This window comes from Neoarius graeffei, chromosome 14 (genome assembly GCF_027579695.1).
Source record: "Neoarius graeffei isolate fNeoGra1 chromosome 14, fNeoGra1.pri, whole genome shotgun sequence".
NCBI lineage: Eukaryota > Metazoa > Chordata > Actinopteri > Siluriformes > Ariidae > Neoarius > Neoarius graeffei.
In genome coordinates this window covers 30,905,788-30,923,928 of record NC_083582.1, presented here as the reverse complement: position 1 = coordinate 30,923,928, position 18,141 = coordinate 30,905,788, and the positions used below count along the sequence as shown (strand labels likewise).

Below are 18,141 nucleotides of genomic sequence, written 5' to 3'. Positions count from 1 at the left end.
GTCAGCTGGGATAGGCTCCAGCTCGCCTGCGACCCTGTAGAACAGGATAAAGCGGCTACAGATAATGGGATGAGATTATTACACAGTTTTTTGAAGATAAAGAAAAGCCATGCAGTAAGTATGTTTCTTGGGACAAAAATGTTCTCATTTAAAAAAAATAAAAAGAAAAGAAATTAATGTGCATGCTTCAGTATTCTTTATTTTGTGTGTCGTGTGTGTACAGGAGGTTCTATGACGAAGGGGCCATAATGTTAAGAGAAGAAGCCAGCGTTCTTACAGGAATGTTAATTGGACTCGGAGCAATCGACTTCAGGTGAGATGAGATTTGACAGAATAACAGATGTCACTGGATCGAAAAGGCCAGGGTTTATGGTCAATTCGGTTAGCCAATCATAAAATAGAGTATCACAGAATAATCATCACTGTTTTTTCTTCACTTCTCTGGTTCTAGGTCCTTGATATTGATTATTATATTTTTTTCTGTAACAGCACGTCCCGACGTGGTTTATTCTTCATATACCACAGCAATTAGCCAACAATTCCAATTCTTTTTTTTTTAATTAATTAAAGAATGGTACAATATATTTACCTGTTTATATTTAATCCTCACCGGTACATATGCCCAGACTGATTAATCTATACACCTGGGGTCCACAGGGACCCCAACACTATTTATTTAATGTACTCTGTATCTATATTCAGGATACAACTGCCTCAAAATTTGTTTGAATGATGTGTGAACTTGTAAATCCACGGCGAAAACAGAATTTTTTTGCTGGTTATAGTGGTTTTATTCAAGGAAAAAAGAAATGCACAATATTTTTTACTTTTTCCACAAATTTTTGTGCTACATGAAGGGTGTTGTCATATCCTAGTGGTACTGTAATAATAAGGCAGAAGAAAATATAATAAAGATGTACAGTACAGGTAAAGCATATATTTGGCTGATTTGTCAAAATTACCCTATTGAGCACTAGTTTTTTTTTTTTTAAACCTCCTTGGTATCTGCAACAAACTATACAAAAATAGCGAAATGAATCCTGTTAATGTTGGTGAGTATATTGTTTGAATAAAGTGTGGCTGAAAATTAGAGAGTCCGGCTGGGGTCCACCATTTTATAGAAACTCTATAAATGCGTGCAACGTAATAATCTGTAGTGTGTAGAGTGGCAACCTGGTGAGTGACAACTACCTAATATAGCAGGCAAAAACATTTGGTAACATAAAATATATTACAAAATACGTAGTGCTGGGGTCCGCACGGACCTCATGTGTACTGATTAGGGTTAATATATGTAGGAGTAATTGCAATTAGTTTCAAGTGGAGTGTCTTTAAAACAAGTTAAATATTCTTTTATTTACATTATAGCAGTCCTCACCAACCTCTTATTTTCTATAGAATTAATAAGACAGCTTGTCATGTCACCAAGAAACCAAAACACATCAACTCCTCTTTACTGAAGATGTTGGAAAATGTAAAGTTCTAGCTTTACCTCTGACTGCTGCAAAGAGCTGACACTGGACAGAGGTGGCGGCAGGAAGTTTTGGATGGGGGGGGTGTGATGTGTCACATGTCAAAGGCATGCCAAATCTAGGGGGGTCCGGGGGCATGCACCCCTGGGGAAATTTGGAATTTTTAACCCTCTAAAACACTATTTTCCACATTTTGAGAGGCAAATTTTGGTGGAGTAAAGCGAAGTTTAAACAGAACCAATGATACTATCACATAATTACGTCTACTTAGTATCATTGACAGGATAACACCCTCTTACAATGGGTTTGGTCAGGGCAGCAAGCGAATTCATGTAGATCTAGAGCAGCATCAAGTTTTTGGGCGCCCAAAACTGCTTGTACGCCTCGTGAACGCGATGTAGCCATCCGGACAGGACACAAGTTATCAGTCAGATACAAATGCAGCAACACTGTCATAGCCTTGCTGTCACAGGGACCCTGCTTTGGCGCGAGGACCCAAGGAGACCAGATATGTCTAGACAGTTGCCACAGCAATGGGTTAGTTAGTCCACAAAATATTCATAAATCAGCTTGTCTACTAAAAGTGATGGGTTTTGCAGTTCTGCGTAAGCCAAATAAGGAAAATCCTGGAAAGCGGAGGAAATCGGTGACGTCAGGGCCAGGCTAATTTGCATCAGTTTTAGTGCGAATGGGTGCTATCAACCTACAGTACAAAGGGATGCCGCCGGGATGAAGGGACACAGCGGGATTTAATAAGGGGAAACAAAGGCGCACAGTGGGCTGTTTATTCATACTACTCTTTTCTTCCTTGTAAATACTCAAAAGACTCCCATCGTAACTTGGTGGGGCACAGCCGCCCCCCCCAACATAATTTTAGGGGGGGGGGGGGGCGGTTGCCCCCCACCCCCGCGCCGCCACTGCTGGAGACTTCTTCCATAAATGAAAGCAACATACAGTATAAGAATAAGTGCATTAGTACAAACCCAAGATTTGCAGCTACGCTATTGTCAGAGCTGTTGTTATAGAAAATTAATGAACATCATCTGGCCAATCAGAATTCAACAGCAGCGAGTATAGCACTGTAAGTATAGCACGTTACATTAGACTGAATTCATCCTACCTTTGAAGGAAAGGTGGGACAGGTTGATTGTGTGTTGAGAATATTTGATGCTGAGTTGTATTGTCTTCTCAGTTTCTGTTTAAAGGGAGAGGCTCTGGATGGAAAAACGGAGGCGGTGATTGACTATACGCCATATCTCAAGTTCACTCAGAGGTGCGCTCAGGTTTACGCCAGTAGTAAATATACAGAACTGTCCAAAAGTCAGGATGGCATCCTTTAGTTTTTAATCAAATGTCCATTCAGTACCTAATTATTATTATTATTATTATTATTATTATTATTATTATTTGGTGGGAATGATGGGAAAATGTACAGTACATTATACATTACAAATAGTTATGCAGCACTTATTCAAGTTCAGTATAATAATTCAAGTATAATATTTGCAGATTTCATACTCTCTTTACTGCTGTGTGATTTTTAAATGCATTTTCCCATCATTATTGCTTGAAAGTTTGTGAACCCTTTAGAATTTTCTATATTCCTGCATAAATATGACCTAAAACATCATCAGATTTTCACACAAGTCCTAAAAGTAGATAAAGAGAACCCAGTTAAACAAATGAGACAAAAATATTATACTTGGTCATTTATTTATTGAGGAAAATGATCCAATATTACATATCTGTGAGTGGCAAAAGTATGTGAACCTCTAGGATTAGCAGTTAATTTGAAGGTGAAATTAGAGTCAGGTGTTTTCAATCAATGGAATGACAATCAGGTGTGAGTGGACATCCTGTTTTATTTAAAGAACAGGGATCTATCAAAGTCTGATCTTCACAACACATGTTTGTGGAAGTGTATCATGGCACTAACCAAGGAGATTTCTAAGGACCTCAGAAAAAGTGCTGTTGATGCTCATCAGGCTGGAAAAGGTTACAAAACCATCTCTGAAGAGTTTGGACTCCACCAATCCACAGTCAGACAGATTGTGTACAAATGGAGGAAATTCAAGACCATTGTTACCCTCCCTAGGAGTGGTCGGTCGACCAACCAAGATCACTCCAAGAGCAAGGATCTTTGTTGGTCGACCACTCCTGGGAAGGGTAACAATGGTCGGCGAGGTCACAAAGGAACCCAGGGTAACTTCTAAGCAACTGAAGGCCTCTCTCACATTGGCTAATGTTAATGTTCATGAGTCTACCATCAGGAGAACACTGAACAACAATGGTGTGCATGGAAGGGTTGCAAGGAGGAAGCCACTGCTCTCCAAAAAGAACATTGCTGCTCATCTACAGTTTGCTAAAGATCATGTGGACAAGCCAGAAGGCTATTGGAAAAATGTTTTGTGGATGGATGAGACCAAAATAGAACTTTTTGGTTTAAATGAGAAGCGTTATGTTTGGAGAGAGGAAAACACTGCATTCCAGCATAAGAACCTTATCCCATCTGTGAAACATGGTGGTGGTATTATCATGGTTTGGGCCCGTTTTGCTGCATCTGGGCCAGGACGGCTTGACATCATTGATGGAACAATGAATTCTGAATTATACCAGCAAATTCTAAAGGAAAATGTCAGGACACCTGTCCATGAACTGAATCTCAAGAGAAGGTGGGTCATGCAGCAAGACAACGACCCTAAGCACACAAGTCGTTCTACCAAAGAATGGTTAAAGAAGAATAAAGTTAATGTTTTGGAATGGTCAAGTCAGAGTCCTGACCTTAATCCAATCGAAATGTTGTGGAAGGACCTGAAGCGAGCAGTTCATGTGAGGAAACCCACCAACATCCCAGAGTTGAAGCTGTTCTGTACGGAGGAATGGGCTAAAATTCCTCCAAGCCGGTGTGCAGGACTGATCAACAGTTACCGCAAATGTTTAGTTGCAGTTATTGCTGCACAAGGGGGTCACACCAGATACTGAAAGCAAAGGTTCACATACTTTTGCCACTCACAGATATGTAATATTTGGATCATTTTCCTCAATAAATAAATGACCAAGTATAATATTTTTGTCTCATTTGTTTAACTGGGTTCTCTTTATCTACTTTTAGGACTTGTGTGAAAATCTGATGATGTTTTTAGGTCATATTTGAATGAATGAATGAATGAATGAATGAACCAACCCTTTGTCACTAGTCACAAGTACCAGCGAAATTGACCATCAACCCGTCCGTACATATACACATACATACAATTGACAGAGGGGGAGTAGACAGGACAGGAAGACAGGGATGAAAAGAAAAAATACAGAGTAACATGAAGGGAGGGGAGGAGAAAAAAGCAACCCCCACACTATGCTCCTGTGAGGAGTACAGTGTGGGAACATTAGGAAACACCTCAGCACATAAGCACAAAATAACACAAGTACACTTTACAACATGAAAACTCGGGACTTGAGGGGGGGAGGTAGAGGTAACCCAGCGCAAGCAAGCAGCCGTCCGTTCCTGCAGCCATGACGGCGCTGGTCGCGCACCCGCTTGTCACACTGAGGGTAAAAGCGGCGACCGTGGGAAGTGGGGGAAGGAATGCAAGAGCGTCTCACTGCAGTGATCTTCAGGGGGAGTTGTTGTCCCAGCAACGGCCTTGACCGAGGCCAGTGCTGTCTGAGGGAGCCGAAAGCAGGTAAGATTGGGATTGTTTGGTCTTGGGGCGAGTAGACGCATTCTTTTACACGACTACTCTGTTTATCCATTCTGGTCTCCGAATTGATCCATTTCCTTTGCAAAGCCAAAAGCTTCTCCATGAGGTCATCCATGTTGCGGTTCAAGTTCTGAATAGCCACAGTCTGAGTGCCGACAGCTCTGCCCACCGCTTCAATCATGTTGGGCAGCTTTATGGGGCTTTGTACAGCTGTCACCATTTTCTGATTTCCTCGATAAACCAGGGCAATGCCTAATCCAATCAGCAAAAGTCCTGTAATCATGGTTCCGAATAGGTAGATGTCTTCAATGTCCTCCACAGAAAGAACCGCCAGGCACACGACCCGCCACTTCTCCCACGCGTCCATCATGTAGCCAGCTGCAGGACAGGCCGGTTCCCCCAAACCCAGGCTTCTCGTCGAGAAAATTGTGTCAATTGCGTTAAGAGACCAGTTTATCAATTCCATGATTTTTTTAGTTTAGAGAGCAGTGCAGAGAGAGTCTCTCAAAAGTATAGACAGTAGACAGACGAGACAAGAGGAGCAAAGCAGGGAAGATAAGGGAGATGAGAGGCAGGGAAATGTGACCGCCTTCCGTGAGAGCACGGAGAAAAGATAATGACTATGATAATTTGTGCAGAAATATAGAAAATTCTAAAGGGTTCACAAACTTTCAAGCACCACTGTACAGCTCACCTTCAAGTATTGTTCATGCTTTTTAAATTTTTAATAAAAAACATCTGTTCAGCTATGACTACCTGAGCGATGACGATGACTGCTGCAGCGTGGATAGCAGTAACAGTGACGACAGCATTCCTGAGCATCCCTACATCCCGCTGGTCACGGACGAAGATAGCTGGAGGAACAAATGTCGCAGGATGGAGCAGAGGTTCAAGATCGTCAGTGCCCAGAAGGTGAGCAGAGAGAGTCATGTTGTTTATCGTAAAATAATGAACACAATGAAGTAGAATTACTGTTCCCATCTGGAAGTCAATTCTTTTCTCATAACTGCACATTGGGAATGTTTTCTTCCTGTCCAGCAATTTACCAGTGATTACACTGATTAAAAGTACTAAATCCAATAAAACTTCTTTTACCAATGTTTAACTTTGAACTTTTATATAACACTGAAACCTAGGACTTGCAATGTAAATTTATTCAAAATATTTTTGCCTGGTCAAGAACAAAATCGCAATGCGTCATTTGGGAACTGAAAGAGTCAACTCTTATTGGTGAACCAAGCACATTGCTCTGGAATTCTCATTATTATGAACAGTGGCGGGCGGCATGGTGGTGTAGTGGTTAGCACTGTCGCCTCACAGCAAGAAGGTTCTGGGTTCGAACCCAGCAGCCAACGAGGGCCTTTCTCTTTGGAGTTTTCATGTTCTTTCCATGTTTGCTCTGGTTTCCCCCACAGTCCAAAGAGATGCAGGTTAGGTTAATTGGTGGCTCTAAATTGGCAATAGTTGTGAATGTGAGTGTGAATGGTTGCTTGTCTCTGTGTGTCATCTCTGCGATGATCTGGTGACTTGTCCAGGGTGTACCCCGCCTCTCGCCCATAGTCAGCTGGGATAGGCTCCAGCTCGCCTGCGACCCTGCACAGGATAAGCAGCTACGGGTAATGGATGGATGAACAGTGGCAAAACTAAGCAGGCAAACGCTGAACTACATTACACCAGTAGGGGGAGGTGAAGTACAATTTAAACAGGAATATTAAAAAAATGCACAGTCGTGCTAGTTTTGTACGAATTCATGTTCTTTCAAAGCAATAAAAATTTGAAGATGCCGTGGAGTAACTTGCAGAGGTGTGTGTGTAGGGCTACCTGGAGGAGCTTGTGCGATTGCGGGAGTCGCAGCTGAAGAATTTGGAGATGGAAAACAAGAAACTAAACAAGAAACTGGAGGAAATTCAGCTTCAGAGCCATCAAGAGAAAAGAGAATTGGAGTCTGTTGTATTGGAGCTCCAGGAGCAGCTGTAAGACCCACACAGTCTTTTTGTCTATATATTCAGGATTCTGACTGATCCGAAGGTGCTGATTACTTTTCTGTAACGGCAGCTCCGACAGTAGTGCAGTAGTGGATTCAGGGGGTCCTTGGTGAAAATGCGAAGCTGGGAACAGATAATGCGATATGCTGATTTTTAGTGCTTTTATTTCTCAGGACAAGTCTGATTCCAGGTGAAGCTCATCCTTTGTCTAAGGATATGTCTATTCCTCTTGTAAACCAGTGGCCATCACTCCACACCTACAACAACCAGGAAGAAAGCCAGCTCTACTGCAGGTAAGATACTGACATCTGCAGCACTGACGATGACAATACGTCCAATGTACCTACAATTTGTCAGTTTCCATCTTTACTAAACGTTGTTCTTTGTCTTTAAGCCACAGTGGAAGCTTCCAGAGTCCTGAGCTTCTCTCAGCACACATCAGCTTGGACTCAGATTCCCAGAAGGCTGAGGGGAAGCCAAATGGCCAGCCTTGGTGCAGAGCAGGTAAAACCTGAAAGGAATGATTTCACTTGGAAACGATAGTCCTCCTGCTTTTTTTGCTCAGCAGTAGTGTTGTAGTCGAGTCACTAAACCTCGAGTCCATGTCCCCAGTGTTCAAGTCCGAGTCAAGTCCAAATCATTTTAAAAAAAATAAAAAATTTGAGTCGAGTCCAACACTCCAACCGCACCATTTGTCGGTGGCTGTTTTAGCGCCATTAACATTAGTTTGTTCCTGAACATGGCGTATGAACAGGTGAATGTGCTTCAGGGAGTGTGAAGTATTCTGTCAGAGATGGTTGGGAGACGGATGTAAGTGCAGAAGGTGTGTTTATTAATCAGGGCTCGACATTAACGCTTGTCCGAGACAAGTGATCCTTTATGTCGGACAAGTTCATCGTCTCAGTTACTTGTCCGATCGGACAAGTGCCAAAATACGCCGATATTCGGGTTACATATCAAATTTATCAGTTTATTCACATGATTTCCGAAGCATCTCACTCGACATATTGTTTTGATGAATCGCCGGATGTTTCTCTTCGGAAAGAGCGATGTGCGCATGCGCAATATTCCACTTGTGAAACCGGCCAATACTGCTTCGTGTATTTGAGCTGAAAAGTAAACGGTCATTTACCAGACCCTCCAGGATTTCACGATGTTGTGATTTGCAACTTCAACGCAAATTCAACCAATCCCCGCGAATTTAGGGCAGTGTTGCAATTATATCCAATCACTGCAACTTTCCTGCAAATTTGACCAATCGTTGGCGTCGTCTTGAGGTGACGTCGACAAACTACCTTCCGCCTTACTTCCGTGTATACGTTCAAGAGAAGCAGCATGTGCGCAGTGTTGCCAGATTGGGCGGTTTTAAGTGCATTTTGGCGGCTTTTGAACATATTTTGGGCTGGAAAACGTCAGCAGTATCTGGCAACACTGCATGTGCGAGTCAGTGTTTATGTAGGCTTAAATTCTGTTACTGAAAGTGTGTTATGTTTACAGTGAAGGACTGTGTGCACTTTACATTATTTTTTTTACTTAATACAAGAAATTAATGGATGCCAACATTTTTGCCAAAATGGTATTTTATTTTCCATTGTTTAGGCAGCTTCAGCATCATACTGTGAGATTCTGTTCAAATTGTTTTTTTCTTCTATGAAGCCTGAGCCATTTATTTTATTAGTTTATAATTATTGTTTAATTTAGTCTTCAGGAGAGACTGCCTGCACACAGTACTAGTATTAATGGTTTTTTTTTTCTTACATGAAAGCTGAGGCATTTATATTCTATTTTAAGGTAACTTCATGTTGTGCTGTGAGGTTCTATGCACTTTAACTTTTGAACCAACAGGTGCATTTGGATAAGTAAAGCCTATTTTTCTGCATTTTTGTAGTCCTGGTAATCTTTTATATTGGTAAAGTTGTTTATAGGACCATTTCTCAGTGTCTGTTTTTTTAATCAATAGTTTTTCAGTAATAACTTAATATTTAACATATCACTCAATTTTAAAAACAAAAAGAGAAAATCGCAACAATTCCTCGCAACTTTCACTTCTTCCCGCAATGTAATCGCAACAAAAACCTAAAAAACACCGCAACTTTCATCGCAACCATTAAATACCATACAGGAACCACAATGAATAATTAGACAGCAACAATTAATCAGTGGAGGATATATATTCAAAGTTAATAATTTAAAAATGAAAATATACTGTATAATTTTAATTTTCTGGTTTTCAATTTCTCATAAATAAATTAATGATTGATGGAGTCCAATTTTTTTCTGCAGTGAATAGATTGTGTTAAGGTAATTCTGGTGAAATTAGTTTATTACAAATAATTTTTGTGTTTTTTTCTCAAATTTTTCTTCGGACAAGTCAACTTCACATTTGGACAAGTAAATTTCCTTTCAACTTGCCCGACAGGACAAGTGGTTTCAAAAGTTAATGTAGAGCCCTGTTAATACAAGTGAAGACACGTAAACAATCCAGAACGGCAGGCAAAATCATAAAACAGTGAAACAGGCAATAGACCGAGTGACGCACAAACAGGCTATCGTGGACTCGGCAGAATCAAAGACGAGAAACAGGAAATCAGGGCTCAGGAAACCAAACAAGGAAATAAGGCTTGTTAGTGTGTCAGCAACACGACTCAATACTTCGCAAAGTAAGTGTGTTTTCACAGTTTTTATAGAGGCGCGCTGTTTGCGCCTTAATCCTGCACAGGTGCGAGTTGTTTATGGCGCATGTGAGAGTCCGCTTGGCGTGCGCGCGCTGTCCAGAGCACGCCTGAGAGTCTATCTGATGCACACACCAAGGTGCACAGGTGTGACACTCTTACACGAAATTGGTACAAAATTAATGTGGATATAAATATCTTATGCCAAATTATGATGGCATGTTATGAAAAAATCGAAGTCCTCGTCTCCATTTTCCGAGTCCTAATGCAGTTAATGCACGAGTCTGGGTCCAAGTCATCAGTGCTCGAGTCCAAGTCGAGTCACGAGTCGGACTCAAGTACTACAAGGCTGCTCAGCAGATAACTCAAACAATAAAAAGATGGCGAGTTAAATGAAGGGAAATCTAAATGAAACACACATCACTTAGAATAGGAGTGATGAACATCATGTTTGTTTTTCTTGTCTTCCACAGATAAAGACTTCACGCCCTCCATCTTAGGGCTTTGTGGTTCCCTGAACTCGTTACCCAGCTGTAAGTCTCTGCCCAGCCTGAGGTCCACAGAGTGCCTGGTGAACATTAGCGCAGAGCCAAGTCCTGCTCTCACGCCCAGCTAGAGCCACACGCAAACACACAAACCAAACTTTTTTTTTTTAATCAGCAAAGGCACCCAAAGACACAGCGGCTGGTAATTTTCCCATTTTCAGTGTTCAATGCAAATTGTGTGTGTAGTATATTCCAGAAACCAATTATTGGCACAGGATTTCACACTCTCTCCTAATTTCTGCTACTTACTATTTCCTTTCTCCTGTTTGACTGTTTGCTGTCGTGTCTCTGGGTGTCTTTGCCATACACTTTTCCTCCACTGTGGACTATGCACCGACTGCCTAACCACCTGACACACACCTCGAGCTAAACAGTTCATGTTTTCTTAGCACCTGCCATGTTTGTTTTTTCCCTTTAATTAATCAGTGAGTCTTCTGCAAAAAAAAAAAGTGCACAAGGATATAATGTATGGTTATAGCATCATTTTGAGAAGTGGTCATAACTAGAATAGCTGCCTTTTGCCTCGTTTAATTAGTTCCATTTTTGTCTGAAGATGAACCGAACTGCCAAAAGATGGTAATATTATTTAACAGCCATTTCGGTGCCACGTAAAAAGATGCATACTGAAAATAAATATGTATATCTGTACTCTTACAGACCAGTACATATATAATCTACTGTACATGTAACTGCCAGTTGTCTTTTTGCGTTAGTGCCATCAGAATCTGTTCTAACCTCCTTATGAACACTTGGAGTTTATTGGATTAAAAAGTCTAATTAAACCTTTGTTGTGTGATTGAGGCTGAGGTTGTCATTAGACAGTCGTTTCAGTTGTAATTCTTATTCATTTTAACGTTGCAAAGTCATGTTTATGACACTACTGGAAATCTGGCTGTTCCTGTTCTAACTGCAATAAAATAACTGCCTCGTTTTGGACAACCCCCCTCCCCTTCCCCTTTTTTTCCCCTTGTGCCAGGTGTACATTGTTGTATCTCCTCATTTACAGTTGCTTATACACTACCGTTCAAAAGTTTGGGGTCACCCAGACAATTTTGTGTTTTCCATGAAAAGTCACACTTTTATTTACCACCATAAGTTGTAAAATGAATAGAAAATATAGTCAAGACATTTTTCTGGCCATTTTGAGCATTTAATCGACCCCACAAATGTGATGCTCCAGAAACTCAATCTGCTCAAAGGAAGGTCAGTTTTATAGCTTCTCTAAAGAGCTAAACTGTTTTCAGCTGTGCTAACATGATTGTACAAGGGTTTTCTAATCATCCATTAGCCTTCTGAGGCAATGAGCAAACACATTGTACCATTAGAACACTGGAGTGAGAGTTGCTGGAAATGGGCCTCTATACACCTATGGAGATATTGTACCAAAAACCAGACATTTGCAGCTAGAATAGTCATTTACCACATTAGCAATGTATAGAGTGGATTTCTGATTAGTTTAAAGTGATCTTCATTGAAAAGAACAGTGCTTTTCTTTCAAAAATAAGGACATTTCAAAGTGACCCCAAACTTTTGAACGGTAGTGTACACACAACACATAACACAAGTACTCAAGTTAGAACATTTTAGAACAAGTTAGAGCATCCATACATCCCAGTTTACAAAAGCACTCTATGCCTGAGGACTCTCCAGATCTTCTCCTTTACCTAATAAAAAGCTATTAGCAAAAGGCTTGACTGAACAGATATGTTTTCAGCCTAGACTTAAATGCTGAAACTGTGTCCAAGTCCCAGGCACTACTTGGAAGGCTGTTCCATACCTGTGGGGCTTTGTAAGAAAAGGTTCTGCCCCTGATGTTGCCTTCACTATATGAGGTACCAACAGATAGCCTGCACCTTTTGATCTCAGCAGGTCATAAAGGACCAGAAGTTAACTTAGGTACTGTGGCGTGAGACCATTCAGTGCTTTATAGGTCAATGGTAGTATTTTATAATCAATACGAAATTTGATTGGGAGCCAATGCAGTGTAGATAAGACGGGGTGTTGTGGTCATATCTTCTAGTTCTAGTAAGGACTCTTGCTGTTACATTTTGAACTAACTGGAGCTTGTTTATGCACTTACTGGAGCATCCAGACAGTAAGGCATTACAATAATCCAACCTGGAGGTAACAAAAGCATGAACTAGTTTTTCTGCATCATATATCTTAGCAATATTTCTGAGATGAAAGAAGGCCATCATTGTAATATCATTAACATGCGTTTCAAATGAAAGACTGCAGCATTAACATTTCTCTTCACTAGAACGAAAAGGGGCGGCATAGTGGTTAGCACTGTCGCCTCACAGCAAGAAGGTCCGGGTTCGAGCCCCGTGGCCGGCGAGGGCCTTTCTGTGTGGAGTTTGCATGTTCTCCCTGTGTCCGCGTGGGTTTCCTCCGGGTGCTCCGGTTTCCCCCACAGTCCAAAGACATGCAGGTTAGGCTAACTGGTGACTCTAAATTGACCGTAGGTGTGAATGTGAGTGTGAATGGTTGTCTGTGTCTATGTGTCAGCCCTGTGATGATCTGGCGACTTGTCCAGGGTGTACCCCGCCTTTCGCCCGTAGTCAGCTGGGATAGGCTCCAGCTTGCCCGCGACCCTGTACAGGATAAGCGGCTACAGATAATGGATGGATGGATAGAACGAAAAGGCCCAAACCATGACAATGCCCCTGTGCACAAAGCAAGCTCCATGAAGATTGAGTTGCCAAGGCTGGAGTGGAAAAACTAGAGTATCCTGCACTCCTGCGCCTCAACCCCCCTGAACACCTTTGGGATGAACTGGAACACAAACATCAGTGTTTGATCTCACTAATGCTCTTGTGGCTGAATGGGACATCCATACATAATCACCACTACTGTAATCAGAGCTTAAATTGAGCCAGAGCTCAGCTCCGCCTCCTCGCCTCGGCAGCACAGCCAGCAGGAGCTGAGCTCCCTCTGCTTCAGTGTTTATAATAATATAATACTTTTATTCATTTTCATCTATTCTAAAAACACCATCAATATGAGAGTTTGTCAATAATGATTTAGACAACAAAAAAACAAGCTAAAGTGAATTACACCCATCAATTTTTAAAAAAACATTTTCATTGGAATTATCATTGAATGCGCATGCGCTGCGAGAATGCGTGACATCGCACAGCATCATCATACGTTTAATGTTAACGTTGATGGACTTCAGCTTGAGAAATTGCCGCCACTGTTTTCTATCAGTCCGTCATACTTTATATTTTATGAGGATTTACAGTTAGGTCCATAAATATTTGGACAGAGGCAACATTTTTCTAATTTTGGTTCTGTACATTACCACAATGAATTGTGAACAAAACAATTCAGATGCAGTTGAAGTTCAGACTTTCAGCTTTAATTCAGTGGGTTGAACAAAATGATTGCATAAAAATGTGAGGAACTAAAGCATTTTTTAACCACAATCCCTTCATTTCAGGGGCTCAAAAGTAATTGGACAAATTAAATAATTGTAAATAAAATGTTCATTTCTAATACTTGGTTGAAAACCCTTTGTTGGCAATGACTGCCTGAAGTCTTGAACTCATGGACATCACCAGACGCTGTGTTTCCTCCTTTTTAATGCTCTGCCAGGCCTTTACTGCAGCGGTTTTCAGTTGCTGTTTGTTTGTGGGCCTTTCTGTCTGAAGTTTAGTCTTTAACAAGTGAAATGCATGCTCAATTGGGTTGAGATCAGGTGACTGACTTGGCCATTCAAGAATATTCCACTTCTTTGCTTTAATAAACTCCTGGGTTGCTTTGGCTTTATGTTTTGGGTCATTGTCCATCTGTATTATGAAACGCCGACCAATCAGTTTGGCTGGATTTGAGCACACAGTATGTCTCTGAATACCTCAGAATTCATCCGGCTGCTTCTGTCCTGTGTCACATCATCAATAAACACTAGTGACCCAGTGCCACTGGCAGCCATGCATGCCCAAGCCATCACACTGCCTCTGCCGTGTTTTACAGATGATGTGGTATGCTTTGGATCATGAGCTGTACCACGGCAAACTTTTTTTTCTTTCCATCATTCTGGTAGAGGTTGATCTTGGTTTCATCTGTCCAAAGAATGTTCTTCCAGAACTGTGCTGGCTTTTTTAGATGTTTTTTAGCAAAGTCCAATCTAGCCTTTTTATTCTTGAGGCTTATGAGTGGCTTGCACCGTGCAGTGAACCCTCTGTATTTACTTTCATGCAGTCTTCTCTTTATGGTAGATTTGGATATTGATACGCCTACCTCCTGGAGAGTGTTGTTCACTTGGTTGGCTGTTGTGAAGGGGTTTCTCTTCACCATGGAAATTATTCTGCGATCATCCACTACTGTTGTCTTCTGTGAGCGTCCAGGTCTTTTTGCATTGATGAGTTCACCAGTGCTTTCTTTCTTTCTCAGGATGTACCAAACTGTAGATTTTGACACTCCTAATATTGTAGCAATTTCTCAGATGGTTTTTTCTGTTTTCACAGCTTAAGGATGGCTTGTTTCACCTGCATGGAGAGCTCCTTTGACCGCATGTTTTCTTCACAGCAAAATCTTCCAAATGCAAGCACCACACCTCAAATCAACTCCAGGCCTTTTATCTGCTTAATTGAGAATGACATAACGAAGGAATTTCCCACACCTGCCCATGAAATAGCCTTTGAGTCAATTGTCCAATTACTTTTGGTCCCTTTAAAAACAGGGTGGCACATGTTAAGGAGCTGAAACTCCTAAACCCTTCATCCAATTTTAATGTGGATACCCTCAAATGAAAGCTGAAAGTCTGGACTTTATGTCCATGTCCATTATATAACTATAACTTGAATATGTTTCAGTAAACAGGTAAAAAAAACAAAATTTGTGTCAGTGTCCAAATATATATATGGACCTAACTATATGTCGTACGAAGTTGTAACTATCTGCTAAACACGATGCCTTAGCGAAGTAGACAGAGGTAAGTCATGGTTCTTTTGTTTATTTTGTCTTGAGTTGAGAAACTTTCTCAGGAAAAATATACTAGTGCAGCAGATGACATAAGTAACGTTAGCTAACATTGACAGACATAGAATGTTAGTCAAAAAATTCACGCCTCCATTTGCTGAAGTTCAGATCTTTTTGTCTGTAGTTCTGTCATATTTTATCTTCATTTACTGAGTTGTAGCTGTTTTCTGTGTTTTTAGCTTTTAGGTAAATATCAGAAAATTGAGTCAGCTAATTTAATGGATGCCTGCTAACCTATCTTTGCACATGGAACATCAGCAAACCGCCCTCATGATAGTGAGAACTGGCAGCCTGGACTTTTCCATTGGCTGGCGCGCTCCACTCCCAATCCAATGTTGCGTTGGTCGGCCAAAGTTATGAGGTTGTTGTGGGGGTACGAAGACTAGACTAAAGAACACAATTAAACGATTCAGACATCCCAAGTCTCCTGGACGCTCTGGGAGTCTCCCCGGGAGCATGTAGACAGAGACAGGAAAGGCAAACTTGATCTAAGTCCTATTTGGAAAGTTGTAAATTAAATTGTAATGACTGGCTATTGCTGATATGTGGTTTGATGTTGTGACATGTAAGTAAGTTTAGCAAACAATTGATTTGATTGATGTAGATTGATGGTGTGAGATGTAAACAAGTAATGCAAATAATAGTGTAGATTGATGACATGTAAATAACTATTGCTAATATCTGAATTGATGGTGTGAGATGTAAACAAGTAATGCAAATAATAGTGTAGATTGATGACGTAAATAACTATTGCTAATATGTGAATTAATGGTGTGATGTAAACAAGTAATGCAAATAATAGTGTAGATTGATGACATGTAAATAACTATTGCTAATATGTGAATTGATGGTATGAGATGTAAACAAGTAATGCAAATAATAGTGTAGATTGATGACGTAAATAACTATTGCTAATATGTGAATTAATGGTGTGATGTAAACAAGTAATGCAAATAATAGTGTAGATTGATGACATGTAAATAACTATTGCTAATATGTGAATTAATGGTGTGAGATGTAAACAAGTAATGCAAATAATAGTGTAGATTGATGACATGTAAATAACTATTGCTAATATCTGAATTGATGGTGTGAGATGTAAACAAGTAATGCAAATAATAGTGTAGATTGATGACGTAAATAACTATTGCTAATATGTGAATTAATGGTGTGATGTAAACAAGTAATGCAAATAATAGTGTAGATTGATGACATGTAAATAACTATTGCTAATATGTGAATTGATGGTATGAGATGTAAACAAGTAATGCAAATAATAGTGTAGATTGATGACGTAAATAACTATTGCTAATATGTGAATTAATGGTGTGATGTAAACAAGTAATGCAAATAATAGTGTAGATTGATGACATGTAAATAACTATTGCTAATATGTGAATTAATGGTGTGAGATGTAAACAAGTAATGCAAATAATAGTGTAGATTGATGACGTGTAAATAACTATTGCTAATATGTGAATTGATGGTGTGAGATGTAAACAAGTAATGCAAATAATAGTGTAGATTGATGACGTGTAAATAACTATTGCTAATATGTGAATTGATGGTGTGATGTAAACAAGTAATGCAAATAATAGTGTAGATTGATGACGTGTAAATAACTATTGCTAATATGTGAATTGATGGTGTGATGTAAACAAGTAATGCAAATAATAGTGTAGATTGATGACGTGTAAATAACTATTGCTAATATGTGAATTGATGGTATGAGATGTAAACAAGTAATGCAAATAATAGTGTAGATTGATGACGTGTAAATAACTATTGCTAATATGTGAATTAATGGTGTGATGTAAACAAGTAATGCAAATAATAGTGTAGATTGATGACGTGTAAATAACTATTGCTAATATGTGAATTGATGGTGTGAGATGTAAACAAGTAATGCAAATAATAGTGTAGATTGATGACGTGTAAATAACTATTGCTAATATGTGAATTAATGGTGTGAGATGTAAACAAGTAATGCAAATAATAGTGTAGATTGATGACGTGTAAATAACTATTGCTAATATGTGAATTGATGGTATGAGATGTAAACAAGTAATGCAAATAATAGTGTAGATTGATGACGTGTAAATAACTATTGCTAATATGTGAATTGATGGTGTGATGTAAACAAGTAATGCAAATAATAGTGTAGATTGATGACGTGTAAATAACTATTGCTAATATGTGAATTAATGGTGTGAGATGTAAACAAGTAATGCAAATAATAGTGTAGATTGATGACGTGTAAATAACTATTGCTAATATGTGAATTGATGGTGTGAGATGTAAACAAGTAATGCTGTATAAGTAATAGTGTAGATTGATGACATGTAAATAACTATTGCTAATATGTGAATTGATGGTGTGAGATGTAAACAAGTAATGCAAATAATAGTGTAGATTGATGACATGTAAATAACTATTGCTAATATGTGAATTGATGGTGTGAGATGTAAACAAGTAATGCAAATAATAGTGTAGATTGATGACATGTAAATAACTATTGCTAATATGTGAATTGATGGTGTGAGATGTAAACAAGTAATGCAAATAATAGTGTAGATTGATGACGTGTAAATAACTATTGCTAATATGTGAATTGATGGTGTGAGATGTAAACAAGTAATGCAAATAATAGTGTAGATTGATGACGTGTAAATAACTATTGCTAATATGTGAATTGGTGGTGTATATTGTGAATAAGTTTTACAAATTGCAGTGTAGATTGATGGTGAAATGTAGGCTTAATAAGTTGATCAAATATGTATTAA

The 18,141-nt window shown here is 39.6% G+C and overlaps 1 protein-coding gene across 3 annotated transcripts in view; it reads left to right on the top strand.

The window, feature by feature from the left end:
- The window catches only part of rundc3ab (RUN domain containing 3Ab), a 41,656-nt gene extending 26,596 nt beyond the window's left edge, over window positions 1–15,060 (top strand). Inside the window, exons 5-12 of one of the 3 annotated variants that reach the window (XR_009656342.1) lie at window positions 224–313; window positions 2,665–2,745; window positions 5,920–6,085; window positions 6,989–7,146; window positions 7,332–7,451; window positions 7,553–7,662; window positions 10,304–10,517; window positions 14,845–15,060. Coding sequence is in view for 1 of the 3 variants with exons in the window: in XM_060938799.1 (XP_060794782.1) it covers window positions 224–313; window positions 2,665–2,745; window positions 5,920–6,085; window positions 6,989–7,146; window positions 7,332–7,451; window positions 7,553–7,662; window positions 10,304–10,446 (868 nt within the window). In the remaining 2 variants the exon portion in view is untranslated. Of the gene's footprint in view, window positions 1–223; window positions 314–2,664; window positions 2,746–5,919; window positions 6,086–6,988; window positions 7,147–7,331; window positions 7,452–7,552; window positions 7,663–10,303; window positions 11,315–14,595; window positions 14,723–14,844 lie in introns of those variants that run through there. The other 2 variants (XR_009656343.1, XM_060938799.1) reach the window with 2 other exon arrangements.
- The last annotated feature ends 3,081 nt before the right edge of the window (window positions 15,061–18,141 follow it).